This window comes from Cervus canadensis, chromosome 18, assembly GCF_019320065.1.
Source record: "Cervus canadensis isolate Bull #8, Minnesota chromosome 18, ASM1932006v1, whole genome shotgun sequence".
In the NCBI taxonomy this organism is placed as follows: Eukaryota; Metazoa; Chordata; class Mammalia; order Artiodactyla; family Cervidae; genus Cervus; species Cervus canadensis.
The window spans coordinates 21,126,056-21,140,737 of NC_057403.1; the positions used below are offsets into that span (position 1 = coordinate 21,126,056).

The 14,682-nt window shown below is 62.4% G+C and overlaps 2 protein-coding genes across 3 annotated transcripts; one reads left to right on the top strand and one right to left on the bottom strand.

Moving 5' to 3' along the window:
• Window positions 1-451: 451 nt before the first annotated feature.
• PTOV1 (PTOV1 extended AT-hook containing adaptor protein) lies at window positions 452-8,217 on the top strand. The gene is made up of 13 exons (XM_043435175.1): window positions 452-847; window positions 3,371-3,508; window positions 3,630-3,712; window positions 3,782-3,839; window positions 3,925-4,032; window positions 5,179-5,334; window positions 5,670-5,756; window positions 5,846-5,919; window positions 6,014-6,071; window positions 6,258-6,362; window positions 7,497-7,694; window positions 7,781-7,851; window positions 8,092-8,217. Exons 1-12 carry the CDS (start codon window positions 677-679, stop codon window positions 7,790-7,792), a joined length of 1,248 nt encoding a protein of 415 aa, XP_043291110.1. The 5' UTR covers window positions 452-676; the 3' UTR covers window positions 7,793-7,851; window positions 8,092-8,217.
• A 379-nt stretch (window positions 8,218-8,596) lies between these two features.
• LOC122420256 (polynucleotide kinase 3'-phosphatase) lies at window positions 8,597-13,992 on the bottom strand. Of its 2 annotated transcripts, none has more exons than XM_043435177.1 (17): window positions 13,856-13,992; window positions 13,440-13,603; window positions 12,720-12,766; window positions 12,090-12,392; window positions 11,617-11,696; window positions 11,482-11,539; window positions 11,299-11,406; window positions 10,926-10,997; window positions 10,138-10,186; window positions 9,966-10,036; window positions 9,786-9,878; window positions 9,605-9,701; window positions 9,469-9,530; window positions 9,171-9,280; window positions 9,002-9,089; window positions 8,859-8,920; window positions 8,597-8,773 (listed from the first exon to the last, which is right to left on the bottom strand). In XM_043435177.1, exons 2-17 carry the CDS (start codon window positions 13,588-13,590, stop codon window positions 8,656-8,658), a joined length of 1,569 nt encoding a protein of 522 aa, XP_043291112.1. In that variant the 5' UTR covers window positions 13,591-13,603; window positions 13,856-13,992; the 3' UTR covers window positions 8,597-8,655. The 2 variants fall into 2 exon arrangements, with proteins under 2 accessions (XP_043291112.1, XP_043291113.1); XM_043435178.1 differs by having other exon boundaries at window positions 13,781-13,937.
• Between the last annotated feature and the right edge of the window lie 690 nt (window positions 13,993-14,682).

The following is a 14,682-nucleotide window of genomic DNA, read 5'->3' on the forward strand; positions in this document are numbered from 1 at the left end:
CCGGCTCCGCCCAAGCCGCGCGGAGGCCGCTGGGAGTTGTGGTCCCTCGCCCGCCTGGCCACGTCACTGCCTTGAAACCCTAAGTCCTCTCCTGAGTTTCTGGAGCGATCCGTATTTCCGAACCTCTAGGCCGGTTCGCTTGCCTCCAGGCCTATTATTCCTTCCTTCCTCTCTTTCTGACGCGTCCCGACGTAGTCTCCCGGTTCCGTCGGCCTCCCGGCATGCCCCCCCCCCAGGCCCGGAGCCCGCTTGGTATCACCCTCTACATTCATTCCCCGCCCCCCGCCCCGTCTCCCTTCGGTGTGGCCTCCCAGCCCCGCCCCCTGAGGTGGTTTCTTTCACGTCGTCTCAGCCCCTCCCCTTCGTGCGCGTGCGGCCCATTGTCCCGTCCAATTGCCGAGTTCCCCGCCCCACACACCCTTTCTCGGGCACCCCCGGCCCTGTTTGGTACGCCCCGGCCACGCCCCCTCGCGGACGCGGTTGGTACGCGCCGCGCGCCCCTGCTCGCCGCAGTGGTTTGGCCGCGGCGACCCCTCTCCGGAGGCGCGTCCCCTGCGCTTGGTACAGCCCGGCCCGTCTCCCCCGGAGCCGCGCGCCCGCGCCCCTCAGTCGGCGCAGCCCGCAGCCCCCCGTGAGGCCCGTGGCAGCCCCCCAGCCCGCTCGGCCCGCGCCCGCCATGGTCCGTCCGCGCCGCGCCCCGCACCGCTCCGGCGCTGGGGGCCCCCTCGGGGGTCGAGGCCGCCCCCTGCGGCCCCTCACGGCGCGCGCTGCCCGCTCGCGCTCCTGGCCGGCCAGCCCTCGAGGCCCGCAGCCGCCGCGGATCCGGGCTCGCTCGGCCCCTCCCATGGTGAGCCCCCCGCCCTTTTTCCAGAGCTTTCCACGGCCCCGCCCCCGCCGGCCCCTCCCCCGGGCTGGCGTCTTTGTCCCCAGCTCCCACCCCCTCGGGGGTTTCTCCGGTGACCCGAAGGGTGGTCCCACATTGGGACCCGCTTCCCCCGTGAAACCCCCCGGGTGGTACGCGCCGGGCTCTCCCCTTTGTTTCGCGTTCGGGATGGGGTGGCGGGGGTGGGGTACGGGGGCGGTAAGGGCTCAAATTACTGCTGACTCCGCGGCCTGATTTGAACGCTGGGTGGGGGGCGGGCGGACGGTCGGCGTGTACTGTTGTTTTTCCAATTGGAAAGTTGCTCTCTCTCCGCGCAGAGAAGCTGGAGATGGGGGAGGGGCGGGGGGAGATGGCGGCTAGGGGCCCCGTGTCTCGCACTCGGGCGCCCAGGTGTTGCCCTCGGGGGCGTTCTGCAGGGCGCCCGAGGCGTGTGCGCCGGGGGTTCGTTTGCGCGCTTGCCCAGGTGTGGGATGTCCCACTGATCGCGGTAAGCCCAGATCTTAAACATAAACACAGCTTCGCAGGGACGCTGAGTTAGACACGCTTCCCCAGACCCACAACCTGTACATGCTTTTAAAAATTTTTCGTAAGGTTTTTGCGGGGCGGTAAATTCACACATCGCGACGTTTAAAAACACGCACAGCTAAACCGTGACACGTTTGTTCAGATGCGCCGCTTACCCTAACCTGGGGCTAATTAATAAATACCCTGCCTCACCGTTGTACGTGGCGGGGACCTGTGGCAGCTGCACACCAGCCTTAAGCAGGTTTTCTCGGTGTTAAGAGTCAGATGCCCGGCCTCTGAACACCTCTCTGCTCTTAACATCACCCTTCACTCCATTGCTTCCCTGGGGAGGCGGGTTTCTTAGCGTTCACGTCCGCCTGTGAACAAGCGTCTCCTGGGTCCTTAAACGTGCGTCTTAAGGCGTTCATCTCTTTTCTCAGTACTAAATAGGCTTCCTGCGCAGTGATTAGCAAAACACATGTGGGAGGCACAGCCAGGCTTTACACACACCTGTCCAGATGTGACAGTCCTTTTAGGATTGTATTTAGGTCTAGTTCTTAAACGTGACTCTCCACCTTGATGCTCATCCTGCGTTCGGTGAGACCTGGGCTTAAGCTTCCCTGATCTTCCCCCCCCCCCCCCCTCCCAGATTAAAACGTGCTCAGTCTGATGGCTAGAAATACGGTAGAGTTTAAACAGGTGTCCCTGGTGCTCATATTACCCGGGTCCTTAAGTGCGTTTGTCTGGATCCCAGAGGCTTCTACAGTTGTGTGATCTAACTAGTTTCTTGGATGTTTTGGGCTCTGGCTGTGGTGCCTGCGCCCCAGGGCTCCGACAGTCTATCTCCATCTCAGGAACACACACCACCATGTTCTTAGAGCGGGAAGCTCTCTGCCTTTCTTCCTGATCTCACTGGATTGTCTGAATCCCAGAACCACCTGCCCACATGGAGAGCTCAGATTTCTTTGCCTTTTAAGCTCTTGCGAAATACAGTTTTTCCTGTCTCATATTCTGGGGCAGAAGACACCTGTGTGCATTATAGGAAATTTGGAAAAAATACTCATTAGTAGTAAGATGAAAAGTAATAACCACTTTTATTTTTTCTGACTGCCTGGAGGCACCTACTAGAGAAGTTTTCAAGAGTTTCCTGTTGACCGGCTGTCCTAAGCGCTCCCTTGTTTGTTTTGAGATGTTTTTGGTTGTGTGTGTGTGTGTGTGTGTAAGGTGACTGGATAGTGCCCCATGTGTAGGATGTGTCCTGCTTGGTTTTATTGCCGCAACATTCTGGTGTTTTGCACATGCTCTCAAGACACTGTGTTTGGGAGATCCTCCGTTTGTTGTCCGGCTCCCGGTTCCCAGAGGGTTCTGTTCTCTCTGCTTCCGGTCACTTCCTCCTGCCTCCCCAGGATCAGCCTGAAGTGGCTGCAGCCTGGGCTGTGTGAAGGAGGGCTGGAGCCCGCCTGGCGGGAGCCGGAGGGGAGCCTGGATTTTCTCTCTAGGGCCGCAGGAACCGTGGAAGAGAGTTCTGTGCTTGGGCGGGATGGGGCAAGCCGATGTGCCAGCCAGCCAGAGCCCAGTCTGGCTGTGCATCGTGGGCGTGTTCTGAGGCGGCTCCGGAGCCCCAGAGAGCTGCTTCTGAGTTGCATCTCAATAAAGGGACCCAAAATTGATGATCCTGGGAGGATGAGTGGGGCACATCTCTTGAAGGGGAGGGCATGGCAGGCCAGGGTAGAGCCTGGCCTGAGCAAAGGCTGAAGGGGAAGCAGCTGGTCGCTTTCAGGCACCAGTGTTGGGGACAGGCAGGCTCCGGCCAGAAAAGGACGGGGGGCGGGGGGACCACCCAGTCCGGGTCTAGGTTCTGGAAGGAAGGGTTTGGAGACTGCCTGGGGTGGTTTGCGCAGGGGGCCTGGGGTCTGGACGTTGGGGTGTTCCTTCTGGGGTGGGTGGAGAGCAGCTCCTCAATTGCCTCCCCCTCTTCCACAGCAAGGTGCTCGAGTCTTTGGGGCCCTGGGCCCCATTGGGCCCTCCTCGCCCGGACTCGCCCTCGGGGGCCTGGCTGTCAGCGAGCACCGGCTCAGCAACAAGCTGCTGGCCTGGAGTGGAGTCCTGGAGTGGCAGGAGGTGAGCACCCGTGGTCGGCACCTTGGGAGTCTGCGGGGTGGGGGCTGACCTGGGGGTCTTGCAGGTGGGGGGCCAGCCTGCACAGCGGGCGTGTCCAGAGACCCCTCTGCCCCCAACACAGAAGCGCAGACCCTACTCGGACTCCACCGCGAAGCTGAAGCGGGCCCTCCCCTGCCAGGCCTACGTGAACCAGGGCGAGAACCTGTGAGTGCAGGTGGGGTGCGAGGGCGGGCGGCAGAAGGGGTGCGCTCTGCTGACCCTCTCCTCCTGCAGGGAGACTGACCAGTGGCCGCAGAAGCTGATCATGCAACTGATCCCGCAGCAGCTGCTGGTGAGACCCCACCCTCACCCGCCCGCCCCCCGTGGCTGCGAGCACCTGCCCAGCCCTGAACCTGCTGCCCCCGTGTCGCCCCCAGACCACCCTGGGCCCCCTGTTCCGCAACTCCCAGCTGGCACAGTTCCACTTCACCAACAGAGACTGTGACTCCCTCAAGGGGCTCTGCCGGGTCATGGGCAACGGCTTCGTGAGTGGGGCAGGGGTGCTGGGGGGCGGGCAGGGACAGAGGCCCTGGGAACACTGTGGTGACCAAGCGGTAGGCAGAGCTCTGCCGGGACAGTCGAAGCAGGTGGCAAGGTCCTGGGAGACCTCCAGGGGCATCCCCGTCCCTGTGAACTGGGGTCTCACTGCTTAGAGGGGACAGCAGAGGAACCCAGCTCCCCGCCAGGCCGGGGCGGGCGCTGGGCACAGGAGCAAAGGGGGGGCCTGGCCAGCCCTCCAGGGAGCTGGGAGCTTGTTGGGGGTCACAGCCCCTGGCAGGGACCTGGAAGTGGGGCTGGCGGAAAAGAGCTGGAACAGGGAATAGTCAGGTTCCTCATCTGGGATATCCTGGGGGGAGGCCAGGGCGCTTGTGTAAAACTGAGGCAGTAGTCTGAGTGTAGTGAGTGCTCAGTAAACTGGAGCTGGTGAGGTTGTTGAATCAGGGTTCAGACACAGCTGGTGTGGGCCCGTTACCAGCAGCTGCCCAAAGGGAGCTGCCTGGAGGGCTCCACTCTGGGGTCTCTCCAGTCCTCAGTCCCCTTTGGGACAGACCGCCTCCCGGCTGTGGTCTTCAGGGGGCGCTGTGCGGTCTTCTTGGGGTTGTGACAGATGTGGGGTGTCTCTCCTGCCTGGTTACCCGTGTTCAGCACTGTTTGCTGAGAAAGCGCTTGCTCCACCCCGATGGGGATGGGGACGCTTGTGTGGCTCAGGTTCTCCTGTAGTCCCACCAAGGAGGCAGTAGCTTCTCATGCAACAAGCGTTTATGTGGCACTTGCTGTGTGCACTGTTATGCCATCATACAGATGGGGAAACTGAGGTGCAGAGGTGACTTGCCTTGGGTCAAAGCTAGGAGGAAGCAGAGCTGGGTCTGCTTGCAGGCTCTGGTCTGGCATCTCCCCCAGGTGTGGTGGCCTCTGCTGGGCCCGGGCTCCCAGGACAGGGCTGGTCTGGGGTAGGGGGCGGGGCGTGGGAGATGGAGCCCTCTCAGGACCCTCCCCCCTCCCCGTGGGGCCTGTCCTGACCCCAGATTCATGGTTGGGGGGACACCGAGGTGCAGGTCCATAGGTGCTCAGGATGGCGGCCCCGGGTCACTTGGGCGGTTTCTGTCTCTTGATGCCCTCCCCTCCCGCAGGCGGGCTGCATGCTCTTCCCGCACATCTCTCCGTGCGAGGTGCGCGTGCTCATGCTCCTCTACTCGTCCAAGAAGAAGATCTTCATGGGCCTCATCCCCTACGACCAGAGCGGCTTCGTCAACGCCATCCGGCAGGTCATCACCACCCGGAAACAGGTGTGCCCCGGGGCTGCCGCTCGCAGGGCCCGTGGGGCGCGGGGAGCTGGATGGGCTCGCGGGCACAGCAGTCTGGCGGAGTGGGGTGTGTGCACGCCGTGGCTCACACCTCACCAGCGGTTCACAGCGTCCGCTTCACCCAGAAGTGTCCCAGCCGAGGGCACGGGGGTTGCAGGGTTGGGCCAGTGCTGGGGCGTCCTCCAGGCCTGTGGGCAGCCTGGCAACAGAAGCCCGGTAGGGGTCCGAGGCGGGGCTGGGCCCTGGGGCAGCCTCCAGGTTCCCAGGCTCCTTCCTTAGGGAGCCTGGGGTACAAGCCCACCTGTCTCCTCCCACAGGCAGTGGGACCCGGCGGCGTGGCGGGCCCCGTCCAGATCGTCAACAACAAGTTCCTGGCATGGAGCGGAGTCATGGAGTGGCAGGAGGTGAGGCCGGGGGACCTTGGGACCAATGCTTCGTCCCTGACCCAGGGCACTTCCCACTCCTGACCTCTTCCCGTCTTTCCTCCCAAAAGCCCAGGCCTGAGCCCCACAGCCGGTCTAAGCGGTGGCTGCCCTCGCACATCTACGTGAACCAAGGGGAGATCCTGTGAGTGGCGGGTGGCGGTCAGGGGTCGGGGCTGGCGGACATGGGCGGGGCTGGCGGGAGCCCCCCCTCCTGACCCGCGGGTGCGACCCCACAGGAGGACGGAGCAGTGGCCTCGGAAGCTGTACATGCAGCTCATCCCGCAGCAGCTCCTGGTGAGCGGGGAAGGGTGCCGCCTCCACCCCCGGGGTGGGGGCGGGCAGAGGGCGCTGCCTGCTCCACGCGTGGAGGAGGGTGGGGTGCTACAGGCCTGCTTCGGCGGGTCCCAGCCGGGGCGATGTGCGGGGTCGTGGGGTGGCCGCCGGCTGGGGGCCTCATGGAGCCGCCCCCGGGCCCCGCAGACCACGCTGGTGCCGCTCTTCCGGAACTCCCGCCTGGTGCAGTTCCACTTCACCAAGGACCTGGAGACGCTGAAGAGCCTGTGCCGGATCATGGACAACGGCTTTGTGAGTGGGGCGGGGTGCGCGCAGGGCTGACGACCCCCAGACAGCGGCTCGGTGTGCAGAAACTGAGAGGAGACGGAATGAAAGTTCCCCCCAGCCGGCCGTGGGAAGCGTGCAGTGCTCTGGGCCTGGACAGGACTTGTCCTGACCCGGGGTCACAGATGGGGAAACTGAGGCTCAGAGGCCGTGCCCGCACGTGCTGGGCCTCTGGGGCCTGCTGCGCTGTCTGGGTTCCCCCCTGCTCCCAGGTCCTTACCTGCCCCATGTCCTCTCCCTTCCCTGGGACGGGGTCTGTCTGCCTCCAGTTTGGGCTCTTAAAGCCCTGGCGCTCATCTGCTGCGCGTCTCAATTGGTCTCTCTGCTCTGCAGGCCTCAGTCTCTCCATCTACGAAGTGAGGGCGTCGGGCTTCTGGGCTCCTGAAGCCACAGCTGTCCGTGTCCAGTTTTGGGTGTTTGCTTTACTGGTCCCGGCTGTCCCCAGCTCAGCTTAGCATTTATTTTAAATCAGCTGAAGGTGTCATAGCTGTGCCTTCGTGCTTTTGAGGGACTAGTTGTATATGCTTTCTGTTGTAAAGAGTTTAAAGCAGAGTTCCCTCAGGGAGACCCCGCAGCCTCTCAGCTCTGGTGGGTGCTGGGAGGGCCGGCCCCCGTGGTGGCACACAGCCCTTTCTGGGGGCCTGCAGGGCCTCAGGCTCTCAGCCAGGGAGACAGGGTTGGTGACCCCGGGCCTGCAGAGGGCGAGGATCCGGCGAGGGGTCAGGAGGCGCTTGGTGCCTGTGGGTGCTGTGCTGCCGAGCCACGTGGTGCGTCACCCACTGCCCAGCCTCCCTGCCCCCTGCTGCCTGTAGGGCTTCCCGGTTGGAGGTGGCCCTGGGGCCCCGCTGGCTGGCTGCTAGCACGGGGTGGCTCCTGTGCGGTGCTGTCCGTCACAGCTGTGGCTGGTCCTGGGCGCTTACCCGGCTGGCGTTGGGGTCACAGGATCACCGGAGTGTGCTGGGCGGGCCCTCGGGGAGGCATTTCTGGCTTCTGTCTCGGGTCCCCTCATGGGAGCGATGACAGGGCCGGGGACGGCCCGGAATGCTCCGTGCTCTGGCCCGGAGCGCGCAGAGGACCGGCGTGACCACTCTGCACCGCCAGGCCGGCTGCGTGCACTTCTCCTACAAGGCCGCCTGCGAGGTCCGCGTCCTCATGCTTCTGTACTCCTCGGAGAAGAAGATCTTCATCGGCCTCATCCCGCACGACCAGGGCAACTTCGTCAACGGCATCCGGCGCGTCATCGCCAACCAGCAGCAGGTGCTGCAGCGGAACCTGGAGCAGGAGCAGCAGCAGCGAGGGGTGAGGGCCCCCCGCGCCCCTTCTAATGCCCCTTCGCCCCCTGCCCTGCCCTGCCGCTGACTCCTCCCTGCTGTCCTTCCCCACAGATGGGGGGGTAGTGGGCCCCCCCGGGGCCGGGCCTCTCCAGGAGTCACAGACGAGGCCCCTGCGAAGACTGGTGAGTGGCAGCGGGCCGGGGGCAGGAGGGCCCCATGGACACACCTGCGGTTGGGAGGTGGTGTGACCCTGGCCTCTAGGAGACCCGAGAGGGAGAGGCCCGCCTGCCCCCCTGAGCCTTCCAGCCTGGGGCAGGGTCAGGCCCTTCCTTGGACCCTGGAGCCTCAGGGTCAGGGCCGCAGGGTGTGGGGGCCCCCCACCCAGTCTCGCTTTCTCGCCCCCCCCCCCACCCCACCCCCAGGTCAGATGCTTCTGAGCAGGGGCCCCTGGGGATTGCGCCCGCCCTGCGAGATGGAGGACAGTGTCCTGCGATGTCTCCAAGGACAGCCCCCCCTGTACGTTTCCCCAATAAAGTCTTTTAAAAGCCTTCTGGCCATTTGGCTCTGTTTAGACCCCCGGCTTCGGAGAGGCTGGCCCCTCTCACCGGAGCCGGGAGAGGATGCCACCACGCACGGAGCTGCCCGCTGCTCCAAGTCTTCGGGGTTTCTCCTGCAGCTGCTCCAGGCTGCCCTCCCTGCCCTGTGGCTTCCAAGGACCTCCCTTGGCTGGAAGCAGATACAAGGCAGGGCCAGGCAGGTTCCAGCTGCCACCACCGTAAACCTCCGCAGCCCACGAGAGGCAGGGGTTCCCAGGGGGGCAGTCCCCCCAGTAGTGCCTTCCTGGGACCCTGGGCCCAGCAGGTCTGTGCTACTGGCCTAGCTGGGTGATCCACCCTTCTCCCCAGCAAAATGCTGGCCAAGCGTTAGGGGAAAAAAAATCAGCATTTATTGTGGGGAGGGGCGAGGGCCGGAGGGCGCAGGGTGGCTCAGCCTTCTGAGAACTGGCGGTATAGCCGCTCAAGCTGCGGCGCCACGTGCAGCCGAAACGGGATCTCCAGGACAGCCGCGAAGCCTTCGGCCAGCGTGGGGGCCTCGAACTGCTTCCTGGCGGCAGAGGTTGCGGGCTGGAGGCGAGGCCCAACCTTGGGGCTCAACCCGATGTCCCCCCACCTCACCCTGCGGCCCTCACCTGTAGCCGTAAATGACAACATCAGACACGGGCACGTGGGAGGAGTCTGTCATCTCCCGGAACTGCGGGGGCAGAGGTTGGCTGGTGAGGCCAGGGCTGGGGGTGGGGGGTACGGCGGGGGGCAGCTCGGGCCGCTCGCTCACCCGGTTGTTGTGGCGCGCCTGCTCCACGGTGGCACTGAAGAGGAAGCAGCGGCAGGGCACACCCGCATCCCGGGCGCACTTGATGTACCTGGGGGAGGGGAGGGGAGGGCGGGGGGCTGGTAAAGGGCCTGGGGCCGCTCTGCAGGGGCCTTCCCTGGGACCCTGGTACCTGGCCCGGCTCTGCACGTCGGGGTTTGTGTTGTCGATCACGACCGGTTTCCTTTGCTTCAGGGCCGCCTCACATGCAGTCACACAGCGCTGCCACGAGCCCAGAGTGTCCTGGAGACCCAGAAAGTGATCAGGGATGGGGCCTGGGAGACCCAGGGGGACAGGGACCCAGAACCGGCGGGGGGACACAGAGGCAGAGTGACGGAGTCGGGGGAGAGTCTGAAAGGACAGCGGTCCAGGGAGCAGAGACCAAGAGGACAGTTCCTGCAGGGTTAGGGGCACTGAAGACCAAGTCCTACCCTGTTCACGTGGACGTATCCAGCTGACACGAGATGCTCCCGGAGGAAGGTAGACTTCCCGGCTGTGAAGGGCGCAGGGTTAGTGGGACTTGAGGAGTCAGAGAGGGGCTGGGGCTTCTGGGTCAGGGAGTCTCACCCCCAGGAAATCCCACGGCGACGACCACCTCTGGGTCTGAGCTTAAGAGGGAGCTGGACTCGGGGAGGTAGAGAGGCCCAGAGCGGGTGACGCTCCTCTGGGAGGGCAGACAAGATAAGAGACGGCACCCCATCCCTGTGCGCCCCCCACCCTCCCCCCCTCACCGCCCTGCAGGCCTCACTGGGTCAAAGGCTGGGAGCTCGAAGCGGGCCGCAGGCCACTTGAGAAAGAACTCCTCTGGTGTGGTGAAGGGCAGGCCCAGGTTCAGGGCGAACTGCGGGCAAGAGCGCAAGTCAGCTGGGGGGGGCGGCGGGAGGGGTGGGGGCAGGCTCCTGGAGGTGGGACGAGGTGGGGCACTCACCAGGCGGTCTGCACAGGAGAAGTCTTTCTTCTTGCGCCCAGGGGCCCAGTTGGCTGGGCGTCCCGCTGCGTCTGGAACAGAGCCTGGTCTCCACCAGCATCCTTGGGGGCACCCCTGCCCCCCGCATCAGCGCCCAGCACCCACCACCTCCTCCCTAGCCCCAGGCCCTTACCTCCCACAAAGATGCTGTCCCCGATGGAGATGGACACACCCTCGTTGGCCTGGGCAGGGACGGGGACACACGAGAGGCAGTAAGGAACTCACGCCCACATCTGTCGCACTAACGGGTCCCATCAGGAGGTTTGCTCTGTCAGGTCTAGCCTCTGAGACCTCCGCCACTTCTCACCCGCTTTGCCCGACCATCCTGGCCACCCGTCTGTTCCACAAGAGGCCGCCAGAGGGCGCCCGTCCCCACCTGGCGCGGCTCTGGACCCCACGCAGTCTGATGCCCCTCACCCGTTCAGCGGTAGCCACACAGGCCTCCTCCCTGCCCGAGAACACACCCAACTCCATCCACCTCAAAATCCTTGCACTTGCTGTTACTCGGCTCTTTCCTTAGATGACACACAGCTCCCTCACTCACCAGCTTTAAGCCTTTACTCAATCAATACCCAGCCTTACCCTCACTGTTTACACATCCATCAACACACTTGTCGTCCACGCCCTCCCTAGTCTGGGAGCACCCGGGCGGAGGCAGGTCTGTCTAGTCCACTAATATGTTCAGCTCAAGAAGCTTTGTTTGTTCTGAAGAACAAACCCATCAATGAATCCACGAGTAATTTCTCTCTGGACCACTCTGGTTGTCCGAGTTTAAGACCACTTGCCTCACCTACCAGTATTAGGACATGATAGCAAAGAAACCAAGGCGGCCAGACCAGGCGGGGGGGTAACAGGGAAGGTCATGGCGCAGAGACCTGGAGTGGGCAGGCGGGCAGGGAGCCCAGGGAGTCAGAGGCTCACCTGCTCCTGCAGGTGGTCCCACATGCCGCTCACCGGCTTCCGGTACAAGCCTGCGTGCGTGGCCACCAGCACCTGTGGGTCGGGTGGGAGTCAGACGCGGTCCTTGACTCTGCTCAGACACCCAGAGGAGTCCTTCAAGGGCACCTGAGTCCCGAGGACACTACGCCAACACTCACCAAGGCGAGCGTCACTTACAACGCGTCTGTCAGCATAACCACCCCCGGGGCCCCCACCCCATCTCCAGCTGGCTCACCATGTCACACCTTCTCCCCGGGTCTCTGTTTCCTCCTCTCCGTCCCACCGCACTATCTCTGGCCCCTGTCTCAGCCTCTCTGACCCCCACATAGCCCTTCAGCCTCCCAAGCAGCCATACCTGAAAGGGGACCCCCAGCTTCTCCACCACAGCCTCCACCTTGGCTTTGAACTCCTCCGCTCGCAGCTTTCCACGCCCGATGCCCATCTGGTTGGTGAAGATCACCAGCTGTGAAGGAGATGGGGTGTCACCAGGGCCCCTCCTCATCAGGCCCGGGCCCACCTTGTGAATCGGGGCACACACCTTGTAACCCTCGGTGGCCAGTTCCCAGAGCTTCCGTGGAATCTCCAGGTACAAGATCCTAGGGCGGGCGAGGAAGTGCAAGGTGACCTGGGGCCCGGATGCACCTCACCACCCCCTCCTCCTGCCTCCAGTCACCTCCAGTCACTGGGGCCAGTGGGAAAGACCTTCCCAGAACGGGTGGTGATGAGGGTCCCGTCCAGATCGAAAGCAGCCACCTGGCGTCACCCAGAAAAGAGGAAGAGCAGCACTGTTACACCTCTGGTCCACCTCGCTCGCAGGCTGGTTCGCGTCAATTCTGCAAGCTGGGACTGTGACCGCCCGCCCCTTAAAGATGGAGAAACCTAGTCACAGCGGGCCTGCCCGTCTTAGGTAAGGACAAGGCCGCCACCTGGACAGCAGAGAGTGAAATCTCCCCTATCACCTCCCATTCCTCCCGAGACCCTCAGTATTTCAATCTTTAAAATGGGTTTCGTATCCGACCCAGCCTCCTTCCATGGCTTATTTTCACTTCGGAGGGCTAATTACCATGAAAATCCAAACAAGAAGTTTTGTTTGGGTGTTAACTTGACTGTGCCACGAGCTCCCTCAGTCTTCAGTTTGGGCCTCACCTTGCCCCGGGGCTTCACATCAGGTGCTGTGAACACCAGCAGTTTCTCGAAGGTCTCCCAGCCAGGGGATGACTTCCTCATCCGCTTTTTCTGCTGCTCCACATTTTCCTCCTCTCCCTCTCGGGTCCCAGGAGGGGTGCCTGGTGGAGTGTCTGGCTGGGATTCTGGAGTGCGGGCTTCTTCCCAGCGCAGGGTTAGCGGGTGGAGGCCATTGACCAAATACAGCGTGTCCCCCACCCCCAGAGAGCCCTTCAAACCCGGTCTCAGCTCCTGGGTCCCGGCAGTTGAGGGGTTAATTCCCAGCTGTAGAGAGAGGCGGTAACTGGAGCTGGTCCCACCCCCGGCAACCTCCTCCAATCAAATAACCCGGGAAAGGACTCGCCCTTCTCCACCAGCTAATCAAACCCTTGAGCCCCGCTGGTGTACTGCCAATCAGGCTCTGTAAGATTAGCAGCCTCCAGTCTTACCAATTTAAATGCGGATGGATGTTTACCCGATTGCAGCGGGCCACACCTGTTCCCCTCCCAGAGTCTGGTTTTCCCAAGTGGGCCCGTTCCCCGCTGGGTGGCGATTCTCCATATCCTCCACCCCCACCCCCAGGCCCGCTGCCTCTAGTTAAGGAATCGGTACCTGTTTCACTGCCACCGTCCGAGCCTCAGGGTCAGCGACCAGCTCCACTGAAGATGGAAGGGGTGGAGTCAGGACCTGAATCCTTGAGTGACTGCTTCCCTCCTTACTGGGGAGCACGCCCCGCTTCAAACCACAGGATGGGGCCATAGCACCCATTCGGCAGGAGGAAGCAGTTTATTTTCTAAGTAGGATTGGCTCGCTCCTTGACATGCAGTAGCCAGATAAAGGCCTTACAATTACCTGGGACACTAGTCCTCGCCTAGGGACACGGCAGGTATTTTTCTGTGTGGATATGGCTTCTCCTTGACAACGCAGGACTTTGACAAGGTGCAGATTCCGGGCTTGGCCCGCTACCACCCATCTGTGCTTAGCAATATGCACTTTTCTCCACAGAACCGGCTCTCTGCTTAACAAGGGTCGTGGCCTCATTCAAGTCTTCGCGGTAGCTTGTGAGTATCCTTCTTTGCCCAGTGACAAGTGTCTCGGGATGGGCTCCATCCGCTCCCGTCCAAGGTGTCTGGCTAAACCCAGGTCAGGCATACCCTTTTTTCTTTCTGTGCTCTCCACAGGGGGCACCTACCAACTTCGGGACTGGCCGTACCACGCAGTTCCGCATGGTGGCCAAGCATATCCCCTCCTGTCTATCTTTCCAATTGCCTGTGTTCCCGCTCGTTAAGCACGCCACACCACCCGGTCCAGCTCAGGCCCCGCCCCGCCTACCCTGGTTTCGGGAGCACTTCCGGTCGGTAACCTGCGTCAAGGGTCCCCGGCCCAGAATCAGAGCTTGCCCGTCTGGGGGCAGGAGGATGGGAGGAGCTCCCCCAGCGGGGCTCTCCAGCCACAGGCGACCCTGGGCCTCCAGCCTGGCCATTCTGGGAGTCGGCCTAAGGGGAAATAGAGAAACAGGTTTGAGTGGCAGCCCGCAGTTGCTACAGGAAGTCCCGCCTCCTTCCGCCCTCTCCACTAGGAATTCCCTTCTTCCGCTAAAGGTTCCGGAAGTCCCACCCACTCGTCGGCCTCAGGAATAGCTCGGTTTCCCAGGCGACGACGCCCCACTCTACCTCCTGGAGCTTGGACCCCAGCTTTCCAGGGCAAAGGCCGAAAAACTCGCGCTCTCGCCTCGGCCCCACGCTCACCCCTGCCCACCGCTTGGCTCATTCGCCACTTCCGACCGGGGAGCTCTTGCCGGAGGCGCTGTGCCGGCGACTCGGCTGGCTGCTGTCTCTCCGCCCACGGAAATGACTCTGCCTACCGAAGTGGGCGGGGCATTGGCGCCGCTGCGGCGTAAGCCCCGCCCCCTCAGGCCCAGGGACCCTACGGTGTCTCTGCATCTCTGACCTTCATCTCCCCTGCTGCAGTATGAGACTCAGGCCAGTAGGGGGGAGTGGATTCCATGCTCACAGATTTTCCTCTTTCCGCGTTAAGTCTTTCATTTCTTTCGACGGAGATAGTTACAGCAGGAGGAATTTCTCTTTAAGGTTATTGTCAGTTGACGAAACCTTGCCGGGACAGCAGCCCTACCCTGCAGTGCTGCAGTTTTCTCATCTACAGTGTGAGGATAATCGTTTTCACTTTGTGGGGTTACAAAGAAGATTAAGTTAGTACATGTAAATAACTTGTAAAGGCGTCTAGGTAATAGTTTACCCTGTTGAAGTCTTGTCTGTTGTTAGCATTCCATCGGTGGTGATCTGATGAGAGAAGGGGATTCCGCGTCTGCATCCTCAGACCAGAAGCCATTTGTTCTTTTACCTCCAGCTGTCTTACATTAGTCCGAAACCTCCCGGCCTCAGCTGGGGGTTCCTGGCTTTTCCTGGGCACTATGTGGGCTCAGGAGACCGACTCAAAACTGTTATCATTCCGAAACTTACAGCCCTGAAGATTGGGATTCCACGATTACACAGGAATGGAATCCTTTCTTCCACCCTGTGTATCTACCTTTTCTTGTTTGTAAAGTGGGGACGAA